At 49.1% G+C, this 13,504-nt stretch overlaps 1 protein-coding gene across 1 annotated transcript in view; it reads left to right on the forward strand.

Annotated features, from left to right (window-relative positions):
• The first annotated feature begins 2,730 nt into the window (after positions 1-2,730).
• ITGAE (integrin subunit alpha E) overlaps positions 2,731-13,504 on the forward strand; it is a 47,615-nt gene continuing 36,841 nt past the window's right edge. The window contains exons 1-5 of the mRNA XM_065910917.1: positions 2,731-2,746; positions 3,304-3,424; positions 11,221-11,312; positions 12,766-12,833; positions 13,176-13,293. Coding sequence (XP_065766989.1) covers positions 2,731-2,746; positions 3,304-3,424; positions 11,221-11,312; positions 12,766-12,833; positions 13,176-13,293 — 415 coding nt within the window. The remainder of the gene's footprint in view (positions 2,747-3,303; positions 3,425-11,220; positions 11,313-12,765; positions 12,834-13,175; positions 13,294-13,504) is intronic.

Raw genomic sequence — 13,504 nt, forward strand, 5'->3', positions numbered from 1 at the left:
AAAGTCACAGAGAAATATTTTGAGGCCAAAATAAATACTAAACCTTAAAATCACTTCAAGACACATGGAAGTATCTTGTGCACTCAGTAGTGTCATAGAAGATACCATCTCTTCAGCGTATCGATGGGCATGCATATGCAAAACAAAGTATTTGAGGTTTACCCAAACATGACAAGCAATGCAGACTTGTTTCCTATGACATTGTTGGGCTAGAAACTCCCATATGTTTTTGCCTGAAAAAGTAATGTCAGAATACACTTCCTTATAGCATGTTTATTTGGTGTATTCAGGGGTGAAAAAAATCATCGTATCAATGTAAAAAAAAGGAATGTCCTTTTTCTAAGTGGCATAGCTGGGAGCGCCCTGGCAGTCCAGTGGTTCGGACTTGGTGCTTTAGCTGCCAGGTCCTGGATTCAGTCGCTGGTTGAAAACTGAGATCCTGCAAGCTGTGGGGTTGTGGCCAAAGCAAAAAAAAAAAAAAAAAAACAAAAAACTGAGCGAAGTGGCAAAGCTTGTCAAGAGCCATTGTGAAAAAAAGTTGTTAATTGAGCAGTATTTGAACAGATAAGTCTATAGACTGAGCTTCACTTTGCCTTTTTTTCCCCATGCAAACATAAATTGTAATTTTAAGCAGTGGCATAGCACGATCAAACTATGCTTTTGAAAATTCTTTCTGACTACTGGTATGGAAAGGATGTACCTGGAGGGACAAATCTGGAAAGAGAAAATCAGGAGATGAATGAATGTGTCCAAGCAGGAGAAAGTGAGGTCAATGGGGCAAAACTGAGTGCCTGGGGACACCAAATTGCATATGAGAATTCTGAGAATGATAAAGTGGTATTTCAAACCTATGGGAATAATATAAGCTATTTGAGAAGGAATGCTGGGACAGTTTCATTTGGGGGGAAGAAAAATTAAAGCTGGATATATGCAAAAATAAAATCTAGGCACTTTCATGGCAGTCCAGTGGTTGGGACACTGTATTTTGACTACAGGGGACATGGGTTTGAACCTTGGTCAGGGAACTAAGATCCCACAAGCTTCGTGGTGCAGCCAAAAGAAAAAAGTCTAGATGAATCAAAGATGTAAGAACAAAAAAAATGAAACAAGTAACATACTGGAGAAAATAAGAGTGAACTAAAAAAAATAATCTCTGGTGGGAAAGCATGACCCAAAGCTCAAGTGACACAGGACAAATAATTTGACTATATAATAAATATAGGTTTGGGAAAAAATATAAGGAAGTCGAACAAATAGCTAAGTAGCACATTGACAGTTTCTTTTGGGAAAAAAAGCTCTTGTATATTAAATAAGAAAACTTCCCTGGTGGTCCAGTGCTTAGGACTCCAAACTTCTACTGTGGGGGTGCGGATTCAATCCCTGGTCAGGGAACTAAAGATCCCACATGCCATGTTGTATAGCCAAAAGAACAAAAAAAGAAAACAATGAAGATCTCTTTAAGATGGGTAGTGTATATTAATAGACAGAAAACAACTTATAATAAGAGGCTTGACTTCACTCCGAATTAAAAAGTAGTTTTGGAAGAAAATGATGAAATACTCTTTTAAAACAAGGATGAAGAGGTCTGCACAGTCAGCTCAAGCAATGCTGTGGGAAATAGGCCTTCCATTTTGTTGCTGGAGTACAAATTGGCACAGCCTCTTTGGGGAGCAATATATCCATATCAATTCTGCCTCCCCAAGTTTTCCCCCCAAATTTTTAGTGAAGAATTTCTAAACATACAGAAAAGTTGAAAAACTTGTGCAATGGACAACCACATATGATAGACTTGACAATGTACAGATTTTACAATATATACATTTTTGTATATCACATATATGTAAAATATGTGATAGTGCAAATACAACAAAATGTTGACAATTGTAATTAATGTATATAGAAACATTTAGTTATATCCATCTCTATATAAATTACATCCATATATATATCCAGCTATCCACCCATCAAGCTGTCTTACATTTTGATGCATTTCAAAGTAAATTGTAGGCATCAGCACAGTTTATCCCTAAACATTTTAGCATACCTGTTAACTAGAATTCAATATTTGCTTATGGTTCTTTTTTTTTAAGGTAAAATTTACATAGTTAGCCACACAAATTTTAAGTGGATCATTTGATGTATTTTTGACAAATGCATGTCTTTGTAATCCAAATGCCTATAGAGATGTAGGCTATTTCCAACACCCCAAAAAGTTCCTCTCTGTCCCTTCTCAGTTAATTCCCACCCTCACTCTCACTACTCCAGGCAATATTTTTTGCTACAGTTTTTTAATATTTATTTTTCTCTATTTATTCATTTCAGCTGTGCCTGGTCTTAGTTGCAGCACATGGGATCTTTAGTTGTGGGAACTCTTAGTTCAGCATGTGGGATCTAGTTCCCTGACCAAGGATTGAACCTGGGTTCCCTGCATTGGTAACTCAGAGTCTTAGCCAACCGGGGAAGATTCATCCATCTTGTTGTGCATGTCGACTGTCTGTTTCTTTTTACTTCTGAATAGTATTCCATTGTCTGAAAGTATCAGTTTATCCATTCCCCAACAGATGGTCGTTTGGGTTGCTCCAGTTTGGGACTGTTAGAAATAGGTATTTTTGAGGACGTTTCTTTTCTCTTGGATCAATTGATGGAAATGTATGTAGACAGAATGTATGCAGATCCTCTCCACTGGGTCCATAGCCTATTTTAACTTTGGTACCTGACACAGTGATAAGCATGTGCTCCGAGGCAGGTACAGAAAGTGAACAGTGGGAGGTATGAGAAGGTAGGAAGTGCTCTGAGACAGAACCAAGGAAGGCCTCCTGGAGGAGGGGGCCTTGGTACCAACATAGCTTGGTTTAGTAGGAGGGTCAGGGGTTCTGGGTCAGACATACCTGCATCCCAGTCCTATTCCTATGGAAAAAGACCCTTGGTTGATGAGCGTGGGTTGGGGCGTGGGGGACTTCCCTGACTGTCCCTGGTTAAGACTCTGCCCTTCCACTGCAAGGAGCACTAATTTGATCCCTGGTCAGGGAACTAAGAACTTGTATGCTGCAAGGAATGGCCAAAAGAAAAAAAAAAAAAGAAGAAGACCTCCTGGAGGAGGGAGCCTTGGTACAGACACAGCTTGGTTTAGCTGAAGGATCAAGGGCTCTGGGTTAAATGTGCCTGTGTTCCAGTCATTCTTATGAAAAAAAAAAAAAAATCCCTGGGAGTCCTGCTTTTTCCATTTGTAAAGTGGGGATAGTAGCATGGCAGGAGGTGATGGAATAACGATGCCTCTCCTGTTCATTGTTCTTTCCTCCTCAGGCCTGGCTCCCCTGGCCGCCTTCAATGTGGACGTGGTCCGGACCTGGGTGACTCCCGAGGGCGGCGACCTCTATGTGCTGAGCTCCCTTCTGCATCAGGACTCCAGCAGCAAGCAGACCTGGTGAGCGGGCAGGGGGTGCACAGTGAGGACCGAAGGGGCCTCGGAGAGCTGGAGAAGGCCCCAGTCAAGGCCGTGGCAGCCCGCTCCACAGCTTGGGAGAACCCCTTTCAGAGGGGTGTGCAGGGGAGAGGCCGTGAGCCCAGGGGCAGTCCTTGCAGGCTAGCTCCTCACCTCACCCTGGCCTCTCCTGGGGTGGAGGAGGGGGAGATTAACAACCTCTCTTAAAATACAGTTTATCAAGGCTCTTTTGTCTCTTACAAAAGTAACACATGCTCAATATAGAAATTTTGGGCAGTGACAAAAAAATATTTTTTTAAATGGAAATTATGAGACAGGTGGGCGTGGCGGTTACGGGCGAGGCAGGCTGTGGGTCTGGCCGCCGTGGTTGGGTGACAGCTTCGCTCTGTGTTTATAGCAAGACACTCAACCGCCCGCCTCAGTTTCTCATCTCTGCAGTGGGGATGATATTTTCCTACTTCAAAGCAAAGACTGTTTGAGTTAATGCACATTAAGGGTTTGACACAATTTATGACCAAGTTTAAGATCAATGCATATCACTTTGTATTTTAAACATATCATCCATACCCACCCAGTAGATAAGCGAAACATTTTGTCTGACAACATTCTGTTGGCCAGGATGTGGTAAAGGAGGAACTTGTGGAAATGAGAGTTGGTATCATCCCCTGGGAGAATCATTTTGCTGTATCATGCAGGTCTGAGGACGCACACAGCCTTTGACTTGGGGATTCCACCCCTAGATACCAACCCCAGGGATATTCTCAGGTACTCATAGAGGTATTGATTGTGACGCTGTTTTGAAATAAGCATCGTCGGAAAGTGAAAGAAATAAGGTGTGAATCATCTAATGTGATACCAAAAGCTGGTAAAATGAATGAATCGAGTGCAATGGTTATAAACTGAGTCAATCTCGAAACATATTGTAAAATGGAGAAGGCAGGTTGTAGAATGATTTATACCATGGCCCTTCACTCCACAAGCATTTATTTATTTTAAAAATATTTGTGTATTTGACTGTGCCGGTCCTTAGTTGCAGCATGTGGGGTTTCTGCTTGGAGCATGTGGAATCTAGTTCTCTGATGGGGGACTGAAACCAGGCCCCCTGCATTGGGAGTGTGGACCCACTGGACCACCAAAGTCCTTCCGCAAGCATTCACACAGAGCACCTACTGTGTACCAGGCCCTGAGGGTACCATGGTGAACAAAGCAGACACAAATCCTTATGCTCAAGGGAGATAGACAATAAGCAAGTAGATCAAATGTGGATTCTATCAGCTGGAGGTAATGGTGGTGTGTAGAGACATGTCTGGTTTTAGAAGTTTTGCAGTGAAGGGTCACGACACACCCTCCAATGTCCCCTGTTGTTGCCAAGATGACATTTAAAGCTGCTTTGTCTTGAGACCAGGTTCACTCAAGGCTCCTGTGTTGCCTGTCATTGTGTTTCCTCTTTATCTACAGTAGCCCCTCCTCTCCCTGTCTTGTTTGTGATGGTCACAGGGCTCTTCCTGTGATTGCTCCAAGGCCCAGCTGCCCCTGGGCATCCCCCCCTCATCCCCACCTCAGTTGCTTTGCTTCTGGTCAGTGGTCCAGGGTTTCCTGCCCACCCAACACAGCTGAGCCATGAGCCCAGGGTCCAGATGGCTTTGGGGCAGAGTCGCTCAGGGGTCGGACTTAGTGGAGCTCTGTTTGTGGAGGATGGGTGGGCAGTGATGGCCCCTGAGGCAGCCTCATAGCCCTGAACTTGAGCCATGACCACACCAGCTAAGTAGGCTCGGACCCCCTGCTTGGTTTCCTCATTGTCCAGTGAAGAGGCTGGTGACTGTTAGATTTAAGTGGTGAGGGCAGGGCCCATTCACTCATTCATTCATTCGGCAGTAATTATGGGGCATCTGCTCAGGGCCAGGTAAAGCTTGGGGCATAAGAGAAGGAGACACAGTCCCTGCCCCCAGGAAGCTCCCTGCTCTTGTGGGAAAAAGACACCATTGGTCAATGACGGGAGGAAGGATAGCTGCTCTGTGGGGATGTGCAGGGCTCTTTGGTGACATGGAGCCACATGTGTCCTTCAGTCAGAGGATACGCAATGTCACTGAGACATAGGGGCTGAATAGGAATTAGAAGGCATAGGAGAGGGAATCAGCATTGAGCTGGGCGTCAGGGCTGAGAGCAGCTTGGGCAGAAGTCTGGAAGCCAGCCTGAGCAAGTCAGGGAGCTGGGAAGTTGTTGGCTGCTGAGGCCGAGCACGATGAGAATTGGATGGAGGAAGTGGGTTGTGCTCCATCCCCCTGCACGAAAGCTGTGGGGAGCCAGAAGGGCTTGAAGCAGGGACGGTGGTGAGAAGGTTGTTAGGACTGTTCTGGCTGCAGGATGGTGAATTAAAGGTAAGCATTGCTGTGTTTTGTTCTGGTAAAGTTCTACTGCTGCACTGTTGCACGGAAAACTTCTCCTGGCATCAGCCTGCCGCTCAGCGAATGTTCACGAAGTGAGCCACCCATATAAGTCGCGTCCATACAAGAGGCTGCCCCCCACAAGCCCCCTACAGCCATGCGCTCCCTACCAGGCACATCCTGGGAGAGAGTTAACCCCTGTCCCCACGTGCCCTCCCCCGCCCCCCACCTTCCCCGTCTCCATAGACTGGCTTTGCCTGTTCTTGAACTTATCATAAACAAGGCATATGATCAACACCCAGTCTAGGAATTTCATCAGTGTTGCCTGCGGCAGTGGTACCCATTGTCATTGCTAGAGTTTTCCCATGTGGGAACAGTGCTGATGAGAGGTGTTCTGGCAGTTTCCTTGGGCTATGACAACCAGCACAGCTCTGCATTTTCTTTCACTGGGCATCTTTTTTTATCAGGCACCGGAGCGCCCAACTGTGGAATTGCTAGATCATGGCTTCTGCCCTGGGTCAGCGTTCAGTTTTAACAAAGTTTGCAGTGCATGACATTCTGATTGCTCCCCCAGCTCATCAAGGTCAAGGCTGGGTTTCAGCCCAAGTTATCAGTGACTGTCTTCTGGCCAGCCCCCCTCCCACCAGTACCCCAGCAGAGCCCTCACCACACTCGCTTCAGGCCCAACAGACTTTAACCCCCCTCTCTCAGAAGCTGAGCCAAAAGCCCACAGTGGAGGAGGGGTCTTTGAAGTTCCCAGAGCAGAAGGCTCTGAGCCACCCACCCCCACCCCAGGGCTGGGGGAAGAGCCCTCTTGGGCTCAAGAAAACCTCTACAAACACCTGCTAGAGCAGAGAGGGGCTCACATGTTTGAACATGCAGGGGAGGAGGATGTGGTGGGAGGCACTTCTGGGTTTCAAACCTTGGAGCCTGAGACCATGGGCTGCTCACAGGACAGGAAATGCATTTCTTGCTGTCTGGGCCACAGAGGAACCAGCTGGGGTCCCTGGGCAAGGATGACGTGTCCTCCTCTCTCCCTCATGTCATTTCTCTGTAAGATGTAACAGCCAGAGCTGGGAGCATCATGGACTTAGCTTCTGCAGCTGGTGGTGTGGAACATAAAATAAGGCCTTCCCCTGGGAAGTATGGGAATAGATTCTGAGTGAGAGATGGATGAAGGCAGGAGACGGGCTGCACTCAGCCCAGGTGTAATAGGGTCCCTGGGGCTATTAGCTGATGGTGAATTCAGTTACAGTTTAGTTTGCCAGTCCCTCGGTAGATAAACCTGGAGATCAAGAGACCACCCACCATGGAGGGGCTGGTTAAAGGGGTGAGCAGCAGAAGCAGCTCAGACTGGGCCCCAGGTCATGGCATTGCATGACTGTGATATGAAAGGCAACCTTGGGTTCTGCAGTGTGCAACCTGTGCAACTGTACATGGTAGTTCAACCAGAACTCACAGTCTAAGTGGGGACAAAAGTCAGGGATAAGTGTAGGTGTCCAGGAGTTAGGGCTTCCTAGAAGGCTTGGAAAGAGTCAAGGTGTTTCTTCTTTTGGGAAGGCTTCTTGAGGAGCTGGTTTTTAGGAAGACTGTTCTGCAGGGAAAGGAGGTGAAAGGCACTGCAAGCGGAAGTAACAGCTTGAGCCAAGGCCTAAAGGAAGAAAGAGACCTGAGGCTATTCCAGGCCTGCACCTACACCTTAAAATGTGGTCTGGGTTAGAGCCCAGTTCTGAGCCCACCTTTGTGGGGGAGCAGAGAATAAGGTGCTGGGCCCAGGGCTGAGGCTCGGACTGGGCAGGGTCTGAGAAAGAGGCAAGGTTGCTGAGCAGGCAAGCTAATTTGGGGGCTCAGATTTAAGCCCACAGAGCTGAGCTGCACACTGCCCTCCTCAACCTCACTCTACACTGGCCCGCTCACCTGCTGCCTGGAAGGTCATTCAATCATCACTCAACAAATATTTACCAAGCCCCTGCTCTGCACCACATTCCAGCTGCCTTAAATAATACAACAAACAAGATAGACAAGATCCTTGGGAAACTTATCATCTAGGGGGAGAGAGAGATAATAAACAGTAAACAAGTGAACAGGATGCCATCAAACAGGGACAAGTTCTGGGAAGGGAATGAATGGGCTGATGAAAAGCAAAGAAACTGGGTTGTAATGTGAGGCTGGTTGGAGAAAGCATTTGTGACAGTTAAGTGAGGCCAAGGAATGAGAATGGGCCGGGCTTGGGGAGAGGAGGGGACAGCAAGGCAGAAGGCCCAAGCCAGCAAAGAGCTGGGGGCAGCCTAGGAACAGCAGCCAGCCAGTGTGGAGCTAGAGCTTGAGGAGCAAAGGAGTTGGAGGCGAGTGTCAGGGTTGGGGAAGGTGCTAGATGGTGCAAGGCCCTGTTGGTTGCAGCGAGGAGTATGGACAGACTCTCTTTCTAAGGGCATGGGAGGTTGTTGATGTAGGGGAGTGATGTGGTGTAATTTACAAAAGACTGAATTTAAAAAAAGAAATAACAGTTAGGAGGTTATTACTACACATCAGGCGAGATGATGGTGGCAGGGGAAACAGAAGAGATGTTCTCTAGATATAATTTGGAGGAAAAACCAGTAGGGTTTACTGATGCACTTGATGGAGGGGATGAGTGAAAAAAATGAAGCAAGGGTGCCCCCCAGGCCTCGGACTCCAGAACGTGGTGGTCAGGGGTGACATGCATCCGTGGCGGGGAGATGGAAAGGTTTAGTTCAGGCGCAGGAGGACAAGACCATAGTTCTGTTTTGGACATTCTAAATTTGAGAGACCTGTTAGACAATGGGCAGTAGGTAATTTATTAGTTTCCTAGGGCTGCTATAACAAAGTCACCACAAACGTGGGACTTGCCTGGTGCTCCAGTGATTAAGAATCCCCCTTCCAGTGCAGGGGACAAGGCTTTAATCCCTGATCAGGGAAGTAAGATCCCACATACTGCGGGGCAGCTAAACCTGTGTGCTGCATCTACTGAGCCTGCGAGCCACGGCTAGTGAGTCCGTGTTCGGCAACAAAAGATCTGGCATATAGCAACTAAGACCCGACACAGCCAAAATAAATATGTTAAAAATTCACAACAAACTTAAGTGGCTTAGAACAGGAGACATTGGTACAGAAACCACAGTCCAGTGGTTAAGACTCTGCCTCTCCAATGCAGGGGGCACAGGTTTGACCCCTGGTCAGGGAACTAAGATCCCATGTGCCCTGTGGCCAAAAAGAAAAAAAAAACACAAAAAACAAATTTATTATCTTAAAGTTTTGGAGGTCAGAGTTCTTCACGGGTCTTACTGAACTAAAATCAAGGAGTTAGCAGGGCTTTATTCCTTTAGGGGCTCAAGAGGAGAATCTGTACCCTCACTTCTTTTACTTCAAGGGACTGCCTGCATCCCTTGGCTTGTGGCCCCCTCCTCCATCTTTAAGGCCAGCAGCGCCTCCCTCTGATAAGGACCCTTGTGATTACATTGATATGTATGCTTAGTCGCCCAGTCATGTACAATTCTTGGCAATGCTTTGGACTGTAGTCCACCAGTCTCCTCTGTTCATGAGATTTTTCAGGCAAAAATACTGGAGTGGACTGCTGTTTTCCTCCTGTGATCTTTCTGACTCAGATTGAACCTGAATCTCCTGTGTCTTCCACATTGCAGGCGAACTCTTTACCTGCTGAGCCATTGGGAAAGCCTGATTACATTGGGCCTACCCACATAATCCAGGATAAACTCCCCGTCACAAGATCCTTAACTTAATCACATCTACAAAGTGCCTTTTGCCATAAAAAGTAGCTAATTTGTGGGCTCTGGCGATTAGTACGTGGACTTCTCTGGGAGTGGAAGGGTCATTATTCTATTTTACTATAGCTATGCTGATCTGGTTTTTTTTTTCTTCTTTTTTCCAAGGGTGAAGCTAATTTTTATTTATTCTTATTTTTATTATGTTTTGGCTGTGCCACAGCATGTGGTATCTTAGTTCCCTGACCAGGGATTGAACCCTCACTCCTTGCATTGAAAGTACAGAGTCTTAACCATTGGATTGTCAGGGAAGTCCTTCATTTGGCTTCTGGTGGAGGGATCCTAGCATTGCACATATAAAGATGGGAATGTCAGCATTTGTAGGTGTACTAAAGCCAGCGATTGCAGGGGATCAGTAGGGAGAGTGTGTGGTGAGGCATACAGGGACCCACCCAGCCCAGGTGACATTTAGAAGTCAGACAGCAAAGGAACAAGCCAAGGATTGGGAGAAGGAATAGTGAGGGAGGTCAGGGGAAATCCAGAAGAAAGTGGTTCAAGGGGGAGATGGTCCCTTAAGTCCAGGGCTGCTGAGAGGTTGAGGAAGACGAGGACAGAAAGGTGTCCCTTGGACTCGGCAATATGGGAACCACCGCTGACCTTGACAGGAGCCCTATCGGGGTGGAAATCAGCTTGGGATAAGCTGGGGAGGGCACACACACAGTATAGATTTTATTATTATCCTGTCAACCATGAAAGATAAAGTGAATATCTTTCATAACTTCCTGAAATGTCAAGTAACAAGAGGTGAGGAAGTGGCAACACAGCCTTGTTTCTGGCCCCCAACCCACCGTAGCTCATCATGACCTGTCTGAGTGTGTGGTTCCCTTTCATAAAGCCCTCTGTGGCTTCCCACTGCCCTTGGTGTAAAACCTTGGACTTGCTTCCCTGTCACCCTTCCTCAATGCCACCTACTCACAGCCCTTAAGACAGAGAGACCTCCCTGTCGTGGGGCAGCTCTTATCCTCCCTGAGTGGCATGGACCCTAAGAATATTTAGGCTGACACTGTCTCTGTGTCTCTCTGGGCTCTGGGTTGGGGGCAGACTTGGCCATTGGGAATCACGTCTCCTGAAGCTGCCTTAACCAAGCCGAGGTGCCCAGAACTTCCAGTTCTGACCAGTCCCTGGGAGAGGGGGCACTAGAACGTTCTTCTCAGAAAGCATGGTCACTGAAGCCAGGTGGGGGCAGGCCCCCCCCCCCCCCAGCAGCCACTAGGAAGCCAGCACTGCCTGCAACAGAAACTGCCTGCTGCTGGTGGCTTCCTGGAGCCCCATCCCCACCACCACCATCAAAGAGCGGAGAGTCTTTATTTACCACCAATATCACCCCATGTCTCTCAGGGTGGGCCAGCAGGCAGAGACGGGAGGTATTTAGCCATTGCCTGCTAGAAACCGTGTGAAGGTTAAAGCCCGTGCCTCCCTTGAAGTGCAGATCCACTGTCCTGGGCCGGGAGCCTGCCTGCCTGTCCTGGTCTGGTCTTTTCCATGGTTTCCCAGATGGGGAGCCTGTGGGTCTGTGGGCCTGGAACGGAAGGACCGAGCCTGGGCAGTGGGGAGAAGACAGGGGATCACTGACAAGCTCAACGCTTTTGCTCAGGCTCCTGGTCACCAGCCCCAGAACCAGCCGGACAGCAAAGCCCCTGCATCAGTGTTCTCTCACCCAGGATGAGCTCCAGTGCCAACCAGTAGGTGAGTCAGCCCCCACCCCGGGGAATGCTCCCAGGACCTCCTTTCTGGGAATCCCACTCATCCGGGTCAATCATTCCAGCCCCGGCCCCACCTAACCCGGTCCCTCCACCATAGACTCCAACACAAGCCTTCTACCCTGGTGCCCAGTCCCATCCCTACCCAACCCTAACCCCAACCCATCTTTAACAGACCCAATTCTAACAATGAAAATGAAATCCAAAACATATGGAGTGTTCACCATGTCGCCTGACACTCTGTTACATGCTTCGTGTACTTTTAATTCTCAAAACCACAACCTTTTACAGAAGAGGAAGCTACAGTTCAGAGGAGGCCTCTGGCTTCAAGTATGACTAACGTCACATATCTGGGTAGTACCAAAGATGCGAACCCAACTCCACTTGATTCCAAAACCCAACCTACCCCAGCTCATTGCACCTCAGTGGGACCCAACCCTTCCCCCTCCCATCTAACTGCAGCCATCCTGTCGTCCAGCGTGCTGTTGTTCAGTCGCTAAGTTGTGTCTGACTCTTTGCAGCCCCATGGACTGCAGCATGCCAGGCTTCCCTGTCCATCACCATCTCCCGGAGCTTGCTCAAACTCATGTTCACTGAGTTGTTTATGCCACCCAACCATCCCATCATCTATCATCCCTTTCTCCTCCCGCCTTCAATCTTCCCCAGCATCAGGGTCTTTTCCAATGCATGGGGCCTGCCATATATTAAGTGATCAATAATGATGTTTGAATGAACAAAGGAATGGACCTCATTCACTCGTTGACCAAACACTCCCCATCCCACCCAGTCCAGATGAAGGCCCATCTTTCCTGACGACCACTCGGCCATGTGGGTGGAGTCCTAGACTGTGTGGGAGTCCCTGTGTTGAACAGCCTCCATCTCTGCCTCAGAAGGGGACATGGTCCAGCGTGGTGGCTGAGTGACCTGTGACTCAAATATGAGAGTCTGCTGAGGTCCACAGTGGGGAGGGAGGGGAAGGAGCTACACTTCTGCCCCTGAGGTTGTGGGGCAATAAGATTCCCCGGGGACAGGACCTGGAGAGGGGAGGGTTCATCAGACTCTACGGCCAATCCCTCAGCCTCTTGCTCTCCTCGCCATGCGGCACACACATGCCAGCTACAGCTTCTCTGCCTGCCTGCCCACCAGCCCAGGGTCCCCTGAGGACCAGCAGCAGCTCTCAGTGTCTCTGGATCCCTATCACCATCTGTCACAGGCCAAGCATAGAGCAGACATCATGGGGCACATGTGGAATGAGACACCGAATGAGCCTGGGGGAGAGGCTTGTCCTTGAAGGCGCCCCCATCCAGCTTCTAGAGGCTGCTCTGAGTGGCCAGCTGGTCCTCATGGGGCCTTGACCAAGATGACCCTGTGGCCGCCACCTTGGCCCCTGGGTTGCCTCCCAGCATCCCTACCCCCTTACCTGGGCTTCACTGTTTCAGAGCACGTCCCCGCCCCAAAGGGGAGGTACCAGGGAGTGACGGCTGTCCGGAATCACCACGGTGTTTTGGTGAGTGTGCGTGGCATAGGGGATGGAGGGCCTCGGGGAGCTGGTGGTGACCCTTGTGGTCGACCCCTGTGGATACTAGCCCTGGCGGGTGTGTTATTCTCAGGGCTGAGCCCAGCTATATCATTGATCAACCCCAGGGCTGACGGTGGCTCTGACCTGGGTACACTGTGTGACCCAGCACACTGATGCTGGCACTGACTCCTCCTCCCCCTGGGGAGGGGTGAACAGGCTGTTCTGTGGCCCCTGCCTGGTTGAGGCTCTGGGTTCTGCATGGGGGTGTGGGTGTGGCCTGGGTCAGGGGTGACCCAGGCTTTCCCCTTCTGTTTTCCACCCTTCCACCAGGTCTGCATTCAAGTGCCAACCCGGCAGCCCCACAGCCTCAGCTCAGAGCTCACAGGCAACTGCACCCTGCTGGCCCCTGACCTCCGTCCCCGGGCCCAGGTCTATTTCTCCAACCTTGGTAAGGACTGGACCTGCATTGGCCTTGGACAGCTCTGAGGGCTCTCCTGGGGTCTGCAAGAAGAGGCACCAGCCTGTGGTAGATGCAGAGGGACACAGGGGCCTGGAGAGGGCAGGGCAGCCTTGGGCGCCCCGTGAAGGGAACCAGGGAGAGCTGAGTGAGGGCTGGCCTGGAGGGGAACCAGGAAGCCATCTGACTCTGAGCTCTTCCA

Source organism: Muntiacus reevesi, chromosome 18, assembly GCF_963930625.1.
Source record: "Muntiacus reevesi chromosome 18, mMunRee1.1, whole genome shotgun sequence".
NCBI lineage: Eukaryota > Metazoa > Chordata > Mammalia > Artiodactyla > Cervidae > Muntiacus > Muntiacus reevesi.